Raw genomic sequence first — 17,266 nt, forward strand, 5'->3', positions numbered from 1 at the left:
TTGAGCATGATTCAAGAGTCACGGTGTGATTGAGTCAGAAATTAGAAGAGAATTTCCTCAGGTCACACAACAAAAGGTGCCAGTAAACAGTTCAGCTGGAAAGTTAACATAATAGATAAAAAATAATTTTTGCTATTTTCTTTAGCAGTTTATTAATTGCCTCCTGAAATACTTTCTGAAACACAACGAGCTGCAAATGAATTCATGGGCTATTAATCTGCTGTACATGGCACTGGAGGAAAGCGCATTGGATGAGTTGATGCAATTATTGCTATTACATAACCATCTTCACAGAACATTGAATGTTATTATTCATAATTTACTCTATCTAAGTTGCTCCTTTAAACATTAAAACTGGCATTAAAAGCAGTGTAAAATCAGAAGGAAAGGCTTATAAAAAAAAGACAGATCTCAGAGAAAATAAAGGGATCTGCTTCTCTGAAGACATTAAAACACCTTAATAGCAAAGATGTTTGAAACAATGTGCAGCCAGCAGAACCTGCTCTCTACAATCAAATTTTAATTTAATATAAAACATTCCATTATTCATTTTCAGCACCACATCATAAAGAATACACATAAAGTATGTGACTGACCTTAATATTAGACTACTGTGTTTTTAATCACATGAAAACTAACATTCTGCATTCTCAAACAAATGAAGCACCCTTATTCCCATTTTGCTCTCTCTCTTCCCAAAACAGCTCTACATTGGGATACAAGAATGTTTGGGGCTTGATCTTCTGAGCCTATGCAATTTCACAAATTGAAGAACCTGATTTGTGTGGCTTGGTTTCAGAGTTTCCCTGCTTTTCTTTTCCTCAAATTCTTCCCTTCAGTAGAATTATCACAGTTAGGATTTTTCATCTTCAAAGCACTTTACAAACATAAATTAATTCTCCCAAAACTGCAGAGTCAGGTTATCAGCCACATTTTACGTATGGGGAACTGGCTGGCCAAAGAGGACAGAGGAAACAGACATTGTCAGCTGAGGTAGGAATTCAGGAGTTCTTGGCTCCCATTCAAGGGCTTAGATCACATCTCTTTCGGGATCTGAATAGAGATCCCATTCTTGTTGATAAAATGCTTTGTTTAGTCTGCAGCCCTTCCCCACCACTTTAGAAGTCAACTTCGTCCTAAAGCAGCTTTTGACCATGTGCCCAGAGAAGCATGTACCCCTAAATATTCCAAGGCACAGAATTCTAAAATAATGTGAGTAAAGAGGGGGTGGGTTGTGTTTTTAAATGCAGTAGATTCCCCACTTTATGGTAATGTTTCCGCATAAGGGAAGTTAATTGTAAGCAGAATCACAGATCTATGCATGGGGCAAGTCTGGACAGGGGCCACGGTATCAGCAACTACAACACTTGAATCCTGTAATCTAAAGCCTTCACACAAAGAGGTCTGGGAAGGACAGAAGCTGCCATGCAGAGCTGAGAAGGATGGCATGAAAGGCGGCTCCCCACAAAATGGGGATGGAAGGAGTTCAGGATACTCTGGATTTGTACTTAGAGGGATAACTTTCACCCTATTAACGTGGTTTCTCCAGTATCCTGCTTGAAAAAGCCCATTGTTGAAGCAATTCTATTCCGTTTCCTGCCTATTCTATAACTGTACAAGGCCTCACTGCGCACCTGTGTTAGTTCTAGGGCAATACCAGCCCACGAATGCAGACAGAGTGTGCCTTGTTTCCAACAACTGAGGGCAGAGCAGGATGATGCCTCAACACTAACACAAATGTAATAAAAGACAGGGTTTTCTTCCTTAGTTTCCAGAGGTTTCATCAGATAATGAGACCCTGTCAACCACAGCAGTCCTCCTCATTCAGCAGCAGCTCACAGTCCTGCGTTAGGTAACGTGATTACAGTCTCTAAGTGTTACATTTAAAAAAATTGTTGAGATCTTTGTTTTTAAGAAGACCTAAAAGAAATTCCTCGAATGATACTCCCTGCTGGTGTTTGGGTTATAACCCCGCTTGCTCACACATCACGACAGCATAAGCCTCTGTGCATGTACCATGTGATCTTGCAGTAGCAGGCTCACACAACATAGCCAATCCCTAATGTACCGCACACTAGGAAGGCCTGCTTGGTTCTATTGTGTAGCTTTTGGCACTTGAGAGTCTGAATCCAAAGATCTGAGCTCATATCTTCCCAAGTCGGCATGGTCCACTAGATAAAGATACTGGGATGGGAGTCATGAGATCTGGGTTCTATTTTGGGCTCTGTTCCCTGACCTGCTGTATGACAATGAGCAAATAATTTATCTTTTCTGTGCCTCTGTTTCCCCTCCCACATGCTGTCTGTTTAGATAGTAAGTTCTTTGGGGCCGGGGCCATCTTTCACTATATATTTGCTAGCACAATGAAGCCCAATCTCACTTGGGCCTGATAGTCACTATCATAACACAAATAAATAATCATGTAGGTGCACTGGGGGCAGGTCTGCCACTAACCTCTCTCAATGAATCAGACCACAAAGTAAGTTGCGGTTGAAAGAGAATAAGCTAGTAAGGAAATATAAATTCATTGCACTTTGCCATTCACTGATTTTTATTTTCAAGAAAGGCCTGTTGTCTTCCAAAATACTGTGCCTATATCTTTAAAATCCTATCAATGGCACTGACTGCAGTTTTGCCCTCCGATGTCTATGCATAACTTCCATTGAACTCACTGGAACCTGCATGTGAAGGCAAGTATTTTTGCATTTTCTTTAAAAGAAAATACAGGGATTTCTCTTCTGTGTTTCTGTAAGAGAGCTACAGAAGTACACATGCGTGCATACAGAATTCTGCACAGTTGAAGTGTATTCATTCCTCCTTTGCCCCCAGGAATAGGCATTTGGGTTCCCATTTGCAGTTGTCCACCGTGATTAATTTTTCCATTTGGGGCTGGTTAAATATTGTAGGTTTGTTTTCCTACATGTCTCCTGAAGTACCTTTTATTGTCCTTTGTTCATGGCACGAATGCCATGGAGTAAAGTAGCTGCAGCCAGAAAGGAGGCAAAATGGGGAAAACGGTAGTTTAAAAAAATTAAATCCTAACAAACCTCTAGTAAATGTGCCTTTGTTTACACAAACATATCAAGAAATACATTGAAAACTGCAGACATTTGTGTAAGAACAGATTAAAAAGAAGGCTTTAAGGTCTTTCATTCTGAAATACTACTGCTTTTAAAGGGAAACTACTACATAGTTTAGGTCTCATATTAATATTGTGGGAAAGACACTCTGCATTCTAACTGCTCTTATTTAAAAGAATTTCTCCATTCAGTTGCAAGGCAATTTTAAAGAAATACAGCATGTTTACGTACGACCTACAGTATGTTGTGGCCTGCTGTTGAAAATTAGCAGGAGTATAAGTTAATTGAAGGTGATTGGCAAAGAGTATTGTAATAATTAATTTGCCCTTAGCAATATGTGCTGAATGCCCTCAACACGTGGGCTGAGAGGGGCAATGAGTACATTATCACTCTCCTCTTTTGTTTTTAGGATCATCCTTCTGAGATTTCCAAACCCAACTCTGATGTGACGTTTCAGAACATAATATGCTGGTTATTTCACAGCAGTTACAGAACCAGTGGTGGCCAGCATACATTGGGGGCAGGTAAGTGACTTTCCTTACCCCCTAAACCTATATCATGTTGATTTTGCCAGTAAACAATATAAAAAAATATTCACAGAACCACACACTGTAGCATACAGATTAATGAAAAAGCATTTCACCTAACCCCTCCCTCAGCATGGTCTGGAAGGTTCACACTCCAGCAGGGTCTGTAAGTGACATAATGCCATGTCAACTTGTCAATTACCTGTTACTCATTTGGAAAACCTGGAATGATCCTGCCCGGATGAGAACTGCTGGCAGCTCTGTACCGTGGAATTTACTCCCCATGTGGTGGAAGAGCAAGTGAAAGTATGGCTCACATAGAAACCCTACTGCTTAGGGTTTGGGGACAAAAACACAGCATAGAAGCCAGTTGTCCTTATGGATGCCCTCAGCATCAGAAATCCCCAAGTGGTTTGAAAGCCAGGCCCTTTCCTCTGGCCACAACACTCTACTTCCTATCTCCTCAGGTTATTCCTTATTGGGATTGGGGAAGAGAAGCATTTAGCCCTCTCTATATCCCCACATACAAATAATAAGGAATGTCTGTCACAGAATTAATTGTGTATTGTGGTATCAGTAGGGCTTGTCTAGATGAAGAGTTAGTGCACGGCAAGTAGGAGTGTAAATCTTTGGCACACGAGCATGCCATGCACTAACAGTTTATATAGATGAGCCCTAAAGGTATATCTACACTGCAGCTGGCAGCATGCTCCCAACGAGGGCAGACAGACTCACATTCGCTCTGCTCAAGCTAGCAGGCTAAAAATAGCTATGTGCACATTTTAACACAGGTGGTGGCTTGGGCTAGCTGTCCAAGCCCAGACCCATGGGGTCGGGTGGGCTTGGACTCAGATGGCTAGTCTGAGCCACATCCCATGCAGCAACAGTCACACTGCTGCTTTTAGCATGCTAGCTGGAGCAGAGCTAGTGAGCCTTCTAGCCCAGGGCCACAGACTCATGGAAGTGGGACTCATGCTAGTGCTCTACAAATACACTTCTACCCCAATATAATGCAGTCCTCGGGAGCCAAAAAATTGTACCGCGTTATAGGTGAAACTGCGTTATATCCAACTTGCTTTGATCCACCGGAGCGCGCAGCCCTGCTCCCCCGGAGCGCTGCTTTACCGCATTATATCCGAATTCGTGTTATATCGGGATAGAGGTGTAGCTGGGTAGATGCTGTGATTCAAGCTCTCAGGCCTACCTCTCGCTCCCAGGCTTCAGAGCCTCAGCTCCAGCCTGTGCTGCAATGCCTACACATCTATTTTTAGAGCACTAGGACAAGCCCTGCTAGCACTAGTCTTTGGACCCAGACTGGGAGGCTTGTTCCCAGATGCAATGTCATCAGATCCTTAGAGGCCTGAGTCAGGCACTGTACATACACTAATCAAAAGACGGCCCCATACAATGTAAGGGGGGGAAATTAAAGAGTTAATCGCCCATTCTGGACTATCCAACCCCTCTCCCACCTAAAACAAGCACATATGTTCACACACACAAAACACCACATTTTATAAAGAGGTTTCTCTTGAATAATTTGTTTTTTTAATAAATGAGTTTCATGGGTACAGTGGAAATGTCCCCAACAACTGTGAGAGTTCTTAAAGTGCATCTTATCTTGCCCTACACCTTTTGAGCCGTTGCAGTCTATGACCATGTCTGCTCCAGAGAGCTTACAGCGGCATAGCTGTACCAATGCTGTAAGATCTCCCGTGTAGCTGCTCTATGCTGATGGAATAGGAGCGTGTTCTCCAGTCAACACAATTAAACCACCCCTCCACGAGTGGCATAAGTGCTGGAACTAGGGGTGCTTATGCACCCCCTGACTTGAAGGGGATTCCATCATATATGGGGTTTAGAATGTCATTCTCAGCACCCCCACCATACAAATTGTTCCAGTGCCCCAATGAGCGGCGACAGCCATGTCGGACAGCAGAGCATCTCCTGCCAACATAGCACTGCTCACACTGGTGCTTCTGTCAGTGTAATTTATGTCACTCGGGGGGTTTATTTCACACCCCTGAGCAACATAAATTATACCAACAAAAGCGGAAGTGTAGACATAGACTCTCAATTCTGAATTGTGAGGCTATGTTAATGTGTTTTCACCCATTGTGAAAAAGGAAGGTGTGTCAATGAATGGCACATTGTGTTGCCATTTACACCTGAGCAAAGGGGGAGCAAAATGCTACTAATTCAGAATGGCAGCATTTCACACCCACTTCGCACTGATGTAAGTGACAGCACAAGGTCTAAGGCAGAGAATCTGGACACGGGGGTCATCACTCAACATCTGTGCAAAATGAATGTAGCACAGGTGTGAAACTGCCATTCTCTTTTACATCCGCTTTACACAAATGAACATGGAGAGACAATGTGAAAAACAGGAGAATCAGTCCCCGTTCTAGGCCAACGGGGGCTGCGGGAAGCGGCATGGGCCGAGGAATGTGCTGGCAGCCGCTTTCCGTAGACCCCATTGGCCTGGAATGGTGAACCGCAGCCAGTGGGAGCTGCGATCAGCTGAACCTGCGGATGCTGCAGGTAAACAAATTATCCTGGCCCGCCAGCAGATTTCCCCAACGGGCCGAATGCCAAAGGTTGCCGATCCCTGTTACAGAGTTATAAATTCAGGAAGATAATGGTGTATTTTAGAAATGTTCAGTCACTCACCTTCTTAACTATAGTGACTCTTGCAGTGCTAATGTTACTTAATGTGGGTATCAGAAAGATCTCATTACATGCAAGGCAGATTGTTTATCAGATTCCTTATACTGGAGCCTGGCCAATAGTAGACTCTAGGATCTGTTCAGCTCTCTCATAAACAGTTTGTCACTTTGTACTCTATTTGGGAAGTTTCATGTAATTTAAGAAGGATAGTTGCTTGAATTAGTTCTCTAGCTTAAGTAAGGGCTTGTCTACACTACCCGCCGGATCGGCGGGCAGTGATCGATCCAGCGGGGGTCGATTTATCACGTCTAGTATAGACGCGATAAATCGACCGCTGAGCACTCTTCAGTCCACTCCGGTACTCCACCAGAACGAGGAGCGCAAGTGGAGTCGACAGAAGAGCATCAGCTGTTGACTTACTGCAGTAAAAACACCGCGGTAAGTAGATCTAAGTACATCAACTTCAGCTATGCTATTCACATAGCTGAAGTTGCGTATCTTAGATCAACCCCGTGCGGTAGTGTAGACAAGTCCTTAGAGTATGGTCATCATTCTCTCTTCAGTGTTATGATTCTTTCATCAAGTTTAAGTGTCTCTAGGGGGACTTCTGTGGGAGAATCTAAGAATGGAAACTTCATGTTTATTTTTTCCTCTCCCAGGATTTCTGAAATGGTTATGAAAATGCTGGACTGAAGCTACTGGAGTCAATGGGAGATTTGACTGAGGAAGGACAACAGGACTAGTCCATTATCTGGTGTGTGCGTACATACATAGTCATCCTTATCACTGATACATTAACTGCACCATTGTGCATATGTAAAATTTATTTTACAAACACTTATTACTACATTGCTTTCATTTATCAATTAATTTTTCACGCACAGATTGGTTTGCACACTAGCCTTCAGTAAGTACGAGGCACCTGGAAAGTTCCAGCTTCTAAATTTCAGCCATTGTTGAGTGGTCCATGTACAAAAAATAAAATAAAAATAATCTTAATTTAAAAAAATGAAAAGAAAAAAAAACTATTTTGCCACCATTACATGACTCAAAAATAAGTGAACTTTTTTTAAAATCACCCCTAGAGATCGCAGAGTAAATATGTTGAAAACTTTCACGATAGAACGTAACGGGACACCATCCGCTTGAAAGAAAAATAAGTCAAATCATATTTCCATCTGAACATTTTGCACCAACAAATGTCACAAGTAACCCCAAAGATTACTAGAACACAGAGATATGCAAATACTTCTTTTTTGTCTTTTGTGTGCTTACTTTGCTCATTGTCAGCACCTTCTTTGTGTTCCGGTCAGATTCCAGTCAAAGGTGGGTGGGGAGGAGCAACAGAGCTGAAACTAACACCTTTGTTGGATGGAAATAAGGGAGGGAAATCATGAAAACTAAGGGACAATGCTTTATTTTGAGGAACATTTTAGGGAAACAACATTTCTCTTAGCATAGCATGTATTTTTCTCTGAAGTGTACATTTGTACTGCTTCAAGTATACAATGCAATCATCATAAACTTCAATTTAATGTTTAAAGTGGTCAAGGACCATCCCTTAAAATAAGGGATGGGTGGTCACCTTGCTCTTATGCCTACCCAAAACCAATTCTAAACTATAAAACGGGGAAAAGAAAAATCCTTATTGTGACTGATAATTGCAATCCCCTGCAATATCTTTGGTGACCATCCTGTTTTAAGTTTATGGATGACTGTGGGCCAGGGATTGTATGCAACGCCAGTGGCGAGGGCTACCACAACGCCTCCAGGAACCAAAACCAGCGTGTGTGTGCATGGGGGGGGGGGGGGTGATTAAAGTGAATCACTCAGGCTGTAAACCCCTCCAGAGAGGCACTCCTCCGTATGGGAAAGGAAGCTTACATACACTGGTTCAAACTAGATTTTCAGAGACACACACAGAAAGGGCTTTTGGGACACAAAGGGTACACGGAAAGAGTACAGCGGACGGCAACAAATGATTAGGGGGCTGGAGCACATGACTTATGAGGAGAAGCTGAGGGAACTGGGATTATTTAGTCTGCAGAAGAGAAGAATGAGGGGGGATTTGATAGCTGCTTTCAACTACCTGAAAGGGGGTTCCAAAGAGGATGAATCTAGACTGTTCTCAGTGGTACCAGATGACAGAACAAGGAGTAATGGTCTCAAGTTGCAGTGGGGGAGGTTTAGGTTGGATATTAGGAAAAACTTTTTCACTATGAGGGTGGTGAAACACTGGAATGCGTTACCTAGGGAGGTGGTGGAATCTTCTTCCTTAGAGGTTTTTAAGGTCAGGCTTGACAAAGCCCTGGCTGGGATGATTTAGTTGGGGATTGGCCCTGCTTTGAGGCCCTTCTGAGGTCCCTTCCAACCCTAATATTCTATGATTCTATGTGCACTGACACAAGACCTTCTTTCTGATCCAGCAAATGGACAGGACCTTGGATCCTAGGGGGAGCTCAACCCTTGCAAAAGGGTTGGAAAGACTGATACCTACCACTGCCCTTCTTGGAGTTGTGGGTGACCTCTGATAAGCATCTGTGTAGTAGGTTCTTTTTATTGGTTGTATGTGTTTTCTCTGTAATGCTTTTACCTTCAGAATAAAGGTGCTTGCTTAGAAAGAGAGGTGTGGTGACTTATAACTGCTGTCAAGACACTGATCATAGCCCCCAGAGTAGAAGCAAAGCCCAGGTGCTGGCTGTTAGGCAGACTGGCTAGCTGGGGATATCACAGTGTAAGGCAGACAGCTGTGCAGCCTTAAAAGCCCTGGTCAGAAGGTAGTGGGACTTCTGGAGACTGGGAACTCCTGGAGTGGACCACAGAGGGGAGGATACAGGTGCAGCACCCTGAAACTGACACACACAATATTTTTTTTTTAAAACAGGGAATCTGTTTGAAGGATTTTGTTTTAAGTTTAGGACATTACTACTAAAAGGAATCCCTTATCAAAAATGAACTAATTACAAAAAACAAAAGTTGAAAGTGTCCCTTTAATGTTTTCACATCTACATTTGCCTGCCCATATTGCACATCTGGTATGTTACCTAAATAACCCCACATTAAAACAGCGTTATTTAGGTTGCAAGGTCAAGCCCTTGGAAGTTAAGAAATGCCAGATTTAAGGTTGCCTGTGAAACTGAAATTCTGTCGCCTTTGTGCATATGCATTATGATACACTTCTTTAATTATATGACAATATATTATTATTTCCCACGTGATCTCCATACATACGGGGTCACACAAAGGAGAAGAACTGTTTCTAGAAACCACTTACATTCTTTGGACATTCCCACTTCAAAGCACTTCTGTAGTCTGCAGTATTGGCAGCGATTTCTGGTGACTTTATTAATAACGCAGTTTTTGTCTCTGTGACACGTGTAAACCATGTTCTTCTGAATGCTTCTGCGGAAAAAACCCTGCAATTAAGCAGAAAAAATAATGAAATAAAATCCCTGGGCTTCACACATAAATCATAGCCAGTCTCCTATTCTTTTAAGTTAATAATATGAATGCAACATTATGGCAAGATTATGATAATCTTACTGCCCTTATAAATATTAAAAGTTGAATATTGTTTTCTTGCAACATAAAGAGTATCTTTTCATCAAAAATAAAGGAAAGTATTTTACTGTCAGGGTAAAGAAGACTGAGGTAAGTAGAAGCATTCAGAAAATGAGGCTCGAGGTCAGGGGTTCTCAAACTGGGGGTCAGGACCCCACAGGGGGTCGCAAGGTTATTACGGGGGGGGTCATGAGCTGCCAGCCTCCACCCCAAACCCAGCTTCACCTCCAGCATTTATAATATATAAATATATTAAATATATAAAAAAGTGTTTTTAATTTATAAGGCGGGGGGGTGTCACACTCAGAGGCTTGCTATGTGAAAGGGTTCACCAGTACAAAAGTCTGAGAACCACTGTTAGGTTATGTTATAACATCCAGGCTAAAATAAAACATGTGAGCTTGGGTTTATGGATTTAGTTATCAACACTGTAAACACTGTTCCCTCCTGACTGATTCACTTTAAAATCCAACTCCCTAACCCAGTTTGGCACACTTTCTTCCAGCCTCAATTATCCCTTCTCCATTTGTTTTTGGAAGGATTTCTATTTTTATTTTGTGGTTAGAGGTGAAATAACTGTACAGTGGGCCAAATCTTGAGAGTACTCAAAATCCCCACTGAAATTAGCCAGACTTCCACACATGGAAGATTTCCAGCATCAGGGTCATTATTGATTTATGAACCTGAACACCTTCCCAAAAATATAAGTCCACTATCTATATCAAGAGAAAGAGAGTTAGTTCACAGAGGAATGAGAGAAATGAGAGTCAGGAAGTTAATGGAAATTGTGTGTACATTGGGTGAGAAAATATTGGCCAACCTTAAAAACAACAACAACAACAACAAAACACAAAACAAGACACAGTGCCCTAAGAATTTTTACAGATCAGCCCACAGATATTCAGCAAAAGTAGTTCTGTAACTGAGCTCTATTAGAAAGTTTCATATTACTACTTAAATTTTCAACAGTGTTTCACCATCCAGCAGGATCAAATCTCAGTCAACACCACTCTACTGTGTAGGAATACTTGCCGATTCAATATCTAGAGGGGTTTTAGAGGTTTTGAAAATGTGTTCAACAAACCACAGGTGTACACCCTATAGAGCAACACAATGTTTGCTGACAAGGGATATAATAATAGTTCTGCATCCATAATTCATTTGTCCCAAGATGCAGTCATTATAGACTGTATGAAAGGGTTTCTTAATAGCAATTTTATAGATATGTAAGTAGATAATTTTATAGCCTTTTAGCTTCTTAACAGCTAGCCATGACTTCCAAGTAGTATCACCATGGAGAAGGATGCAGATGAAGGCTAATCATGAATCCCTTGCACCGCCAGAGCTTTTTTTATATCAATGCTATGAAAATCTCTCATTCAGTCCGAAGAATTGAAGAGTGTTTTCTTCATCATGCCCCTTGTGCAGTATTTCTTGGGCCCTTGTGGAATCAAAGCCTCCTTTGGGGCTAGTTCTTTTGACTGAATTTAGCAGACGTTTGTCAGTACGGTCAAGTGGTAGAAAAATTTTGTTTCTTTAAGTTATCCAACATCACATTACAAAAGCCAAAGAAAAAATTTCCGAACTATTGAGACCCCCATTACGGGTGTACTGAAGTCAACACTGGGTGTTCATGCTATGAGTTACACCTATTGCTTGAAACCTTTCAAGAGAAAAATAGTACAAACATGTCTGTCTGTTTTATTTACTTGCTAAGGGAAAACATGTGTCCCTTAGCTTAATGACTGCACAATAATTATATTTACAACCTAACTATTATTTAGGTACTTAGACAGCCTTCCATATAGTAGTATCTGAACACCTCACAATTATTCATGCATTTGATCCTCATCATAGCCTGCTGATGGAGGGAACTATTATTCTCAGTTTTGCCTATGTACTGGGTAGACTGAAGACCCAGATTTTTAAGTCATTTAGATGTTGTGTTGCTCAGCGTTGCAATGCCTAATTAACCTACGTCTCCTTTTCAAGAGTGACTTAGGCACTTTGGAGCCCAAGTCAGTTAGGCATTGCAACACTAAGCAGAGCAACAGTCACTTGTATGGGGAGATTAAGTGACTTGCCCAAGTACAGAGGGTATTTACCAACTTCCAAATGCAGAAATGATGAACGCAGCGGACTATCACTACAAATCAGTTCACAGCTGGCATGTGCAGCACTGAGCTACCTGTCCTGTTTCCCCAAGATGTACATTTAACATTTTCAGCTTCTATTGTGCCACATGACCTGTTCATAGCTCAGTGGCAGTCAACATTTCCCCCGACTCTAGGACATTATGAATGTAAATTGAATCTCTGGTGAAATTTCATCTTAGCTACTAAGGGAACTGTATTGCTTACATCCATCATACAAACCAAGCAGCAAGTTGCCCTGAATGAACAAACACCACAAGAAGTCTCCAATGCTGCCCCTGAATCTCCCGTCCCTTCAGAAGGAATGAGATACTAGAATAATTTAACAAAACAGTAATCAACATTGCAAGATGCCACGAAAAAAAACCCCAAAAGACTGTCAGTTCTTCCTTAAATTGCAAGTTCTTTGGGGGCAGCAACTAGATAGCATCTGGTACATTGTGGGTACTGCTGGAATTAAAACAACCAACAAAATCACCCCAACCCTGACAACAGAGGAAACAAAACCCAAAATATATCAGCAGTACATGGGTCATTATACCCACTTGACACCCATTAACAGGTCACTTGTTCTGATTGCCTTCTCTTTTTCCTCCCTGATGGATTGTAATCAAATCCCAGGTTAAAAGGGTTGTTTAGATCTGGTGGCCTAGCAGAAACGTTCTCTCACTCCTTAGCAGAGAGATTGTAACCTTACAGCGAAACAGAACACGGAGATTCAACTCCAGGAGGGAGAAACACACCACGAGCATCCATAAGTTCATGTATCCATTAGTAATATTGGAGAAAGCTTAAAGAAAAAATTGGTATTTAGGTTAAAAAAAACCCAAACAAACAAAATACAACTCTCCCACAACACGAGTTTCTTTCATGGGACAAATTCTGTGTAAGAGAAGATTAACTGCAAAATTTCTTAAGAAAATACTCTGTACAAATTCTTTAAAGGTCATGTTTCCTTTTCATTCTGAATTTAGCACAAAAATGCAGAAAAAAACCAGACCTCTTAGCTTTCATAGACTGGATATTTTGAAATTTATCACACTGGTCCTGACCCAAAATTAACTTATTGAAATGCTGTTGAGGAATATCATCCACGTGCTAATACTGTTTTGTAAGGCAATAAAGCAATACCATTTTTACAAATGTTTGTGCAAACTGATTTATTTAAAAAGCTCAAAAAATTTCATTTGAAAATATTTGGTTTTTAGAATTTCCTCTCAACAGGCACTGACAAAGATGTCCAGACAACCAGTATGTTATTTTGCTTGCTTTCTTGGTAAATTCCACAATAGTACTGCTACTTTGATAAAAGAAGTTTTCCTAATTATAAACTGGCCATCAGAAATTACATTTTTGTAACCTGATTTTGAAAGCTACTTCAAGTAGGCCTCTGATTTTGCAGCCACAAGTTTTTGGGTACAAATACAGGCAGAATTGAGCCCACAGTTTTTTGGGAGGTCCTACGGTGAACTAGTTTAAATATTTGGACACCAAATACAGTTTGCATATGGAATTTCCTGAAGTATTTCTTGAAAGTGACATACCCTTTCCAACAGGAGTACTTTTATTCCATTTATAATGCGTCGTCCCACTGTGTGGGATATTTTGTCACTTTTAAGTGATGGCCTCCATATTTATGGCAAACAGATCTAATCTTTGCTGTTTAGTTACCCGTATGGTCTGTTTTCAGCCAACTGGGGTCAAACCTTGGCCCCACTGAAATCCGTAATAAAACTCCTATTGTTTCCACTTTGATCAGAATTTCACCCTCGATATGCATTTTTGATTAGATGCACTTCTGTTTCTTCACTGCTTGTGAACATTTTCATTTGGAAAGCTGTTTTCACCAGCACTGTAAATATTCAATGTTCCTGGTAAAAATCACATCCAACTCTCAGAATAACTTTGTCTCAAGTAGGTCATCAATTTTACTAAACTAGTTCTGTATCTAATTAGTCCATCATCTCTTAACCGTTCAAATTCATATGACTCAGCTTTGTGACATCAGTATGTAACAGGATGGTCAATGGTCTCACCTGGTGCTGCTTTCTAGCAAAGAAAATGTACCTTATGCAAATTATATGCTTATGTGACTATCAAGACATCTGCATTCCCTTTTTATGTGCCCTTTGGAAAATACTGTAGCTCTCCAGTGTGTTCTTGGCCTGGCACATACAGCATGGTGGAGGATTCATCCTCTACAATTATCTCTTCAACACTTGCTTCCAGGAAAGTCTGAAAATGATGCCAATCACCTTCTCCATTCTACACACCCTCCCCAGAGTGATATAGCTTCACTCAGTGGTTGCAGAATCTCACCCATAGCTCTTGTTTTACCAACTAGCTGTTGATCCTAAGTGTCAAAAACACTTCTTAATTACCCAGGTGGGAAGATTCTACTTTTATTTTGTTTCCTGAATGGCAGCTACACTTTCCCTATCTCCTCTTCTTCCCCTACAAAGAGGGACGTCATTTCATTTAGATATTTACTTATATTAAGTGATAAATTCAAGATGCAACAATTAAATCTAGGCCATGAGCACCCAGACTATCTTGGATTTTACAGCTCACCTCAACACATGGTATCTGGAAGGCTTGACCTTGACTATTAGACCACCCCTTGCTCATTTAATGTTTATTCCTTGCTCTACTGCATAGCTGAGGACTTGATACACCGTCTCAGGGGTTCCGTGTTTTCCCACCTCTCCCATTTTGTAGTGCACAGCAGAAGAGTTTGGAGGTGGGGATGGGGGATTGGTTCTTGTCTCTCTATTGAATTCCAGGTATTTATAGCAAGTCACCATAGTATCTGATCACCAGAGGTCACATGGTGCAGAGAAATATTCTCACGTAGACAGTGCATATTTGTTAAGGCCCAGTGCTCAGTTATAGCCAGAACCATTCCTTTATATAAATCTGGAGGTGTTTTCACCACCTGAGGGCTGGATTCCAAATGCTGGGCTAGCTATAACATACCATGATCCTTTTTGCTGCTTTTGGCAAGTACACCCAGCTATCAGTAAGGGGCAAGTCTTGCCTGTCTTGACATGTTTGTAGGCCCTACACCTCCTAGGATGCTCTTCTTTGCTGGGGAGAGATTCTGGTGGAAAGCTGACGCTTTTTAGCACTGATTTCATGGAACGCTGGACCTGCTTCCATTTTTTGCCCCTTCCGCACCAGCGAAAACAAAGGCAGGTGTTGGGTTACGTTTTCTGGAAATTCACAGCCTTTGAGCAGACTGAGACTTTCACTTTGGCTTGCAAACCCAATCAGTTTACCCCCATAATAAAACCTCTTCAACCCATTCAGCTTTGTCATATACAGTATTTAATAAAGAGCAAAGACAGGGCATTTTCACCCACTAGAGTTCATAATTAATACTCATCAGCCAGGCTGTGAATCACTTATTAGAAGTGAACAAGAAACAGAGTTAGAAGCTGACTTAACATAATTCATGTTTTGTTTTATTAGTATTGAATATCATTGCTAGGAATCTGTTGTGTCTGTGAGGCATGGGGCATTTACATGAACAGTTTCCATTATTGTTAATGGGCATTATAATACTGCATACATCCCCTGTGATGGGGAGAACAGAGACCTCTGCACAAAAAATAAGCAGAAATGATATTATCTTTGTAAATTTAATATGTTAATTCCATGGAGAAAAACATTCTGCAACACACAACTTCTCTTTGTTTCCAATAGCATCTGTAGCACACTTGCATAAGAGTCAGGGAAGCTGCTAAAGACACATCAAGGTGCAATGTATTGTTCTAATGTGCTTTATGCCCACATCTTGGGAAAGGAACACAAAACCTGTGTTTTTAGTTTAGTGATGAAAAATGAAAAGTATACAGGAGTCCCACAGACTTGGAATTAATTGAGCATTTCAATTTTCAAAGAGTCTCTTAACAACTCTCTTACACAAAGAGTACAGGATAAACATCTCATTTTAAAATTTTTACCCTTTCTGTGCTCCAGAAATATAGCAGTCTAAAGCATACCTTCTCTTTTTCCCCTCCACCACAATCTTGTTATCTTAATGGGTGATAGATAGAGTATCATGCTGGCCATGCTGCATTAGGTGTCCTCATTTACAGATTGCAAGGGGAAAAAAGGGTTGGGCATAAATTATTCAAAACCTATTGTATCAGTGTGTGTTTCCTGAACATTCACCACTGACAAAGTAGACAGATTATTTTTCACTTTTAATTGTGTTGATACTTTATCTGCTCTGTTGAAAGTAGAGTGTGGTACGTGAAACCACATGTACAGAGGAGCAAATAAAGCCTGTTACTAAAGCCAAAGTAATCTATGTAACTTTAACACAATGCCAGAGGAACCCCACCCCAACTCTAGATGCTATTTACTTTTATAGTACTTGTCTATTACTATGTCAAACATGAAAGAGTTTAGTACAGGGCTAGGCTGCTTAAAGAACATCTGAACCGATTTAATAACCAGTGACATAAAGGACTTCAGAATGACAGCTGGATACAAAGGAAGTCATTGTGTATACGAAACCTTTGATAATGTTAAGTTCAACATGCTCTTACTCAATTCTTAGAGGAATTATAAACTCATAAAATCCTATGGGATGGTTATCCTGATATAACACCAATAAAATGTTGGATGAGTCCACACAATGCAACAGAGCTCTCTCTCTTCACAAACAGATTATTTTCCCAAGTCACATGATTTAAAGCCAAATGTTACACACACTTTTTGTCTGAGGAGGAGGAGGATTACCTGATCCAGAAGTTTTACTAAACATGTTCTGCTACCCTACTGTATGTCAAGTCTCATTTACAGCAGCAAATAGCTTACAGGTTGAAAAACTGACTTACAAGTGGCTGAAGTGGTAAGCAACTGAGAAAGACTAGGTACAAACTCACACTTCAGAAGTTGCTCAGCTCATTTGAATTAACGGTGATTCCCCACAAATACAGTCACTATGAATTTAGCGGCTCTACAGGTGCACCAAAGAATGGACTTTAAAATGAGCTTCTAAATCAAGCGTCTTCCTAGGATATTAGTAAAAGGAAAATAAAAATGGAGTAGGACAGGCTTTTCTACAACCCCATTTATTAAGCCATTTCTAAATTCAGATTCGCTGGTTTTTGTACCAGAAAAAATGCTGAGCCCTAGACCTTATTAACGCGTGGCTCTGTTTTTAAATTGGACCATAGGGAATACGACGCCTTTCTCAGTTGTATCTTCTTACTTTAATTACTAAAATAAACTTTTAATCTTGTTAACCGTACAGAATTTACACCAC

General features: G+C 40.8%; 1 protein-coding gene across 2 annotated transcripts in view; it reads right to left on the bottom strand.

Moving 5' to 3' along the window:
* Positions 1–17,266, bottom strand: part of RARB (retinoic acid receptor beta) — a 516,441-nt gene that overhangs the window by 65,458 nt on the left and 433,717 nt on the right. For both annotated transcript variants that reach the window (XM_084618116.1, XM_084618117.1), the window contains one exon: positions 9,549–9,690. In XM_084618116.1, the coding sequence (XP_084474242.1) occupies positions 9,549–9,690 (142 nt within the window). The remainder of the gene's footprint in view (positions 1–9,548; positions 9,691–17,266) is intronic.

The sequence above is a fragment of the Lepidochelys olivacea genome (assembly GCF_965140295.1).
Source record: "Lepidochelys olivacea isolate rLepOli2 genome assembly, chromosome: 2".
Classification (NCBI taxonomy): Eukaryota; Metazoa; Chordata; order Testudines; family Cheloniidae; genus Lepidochelys; species Lepidochelys olivacea.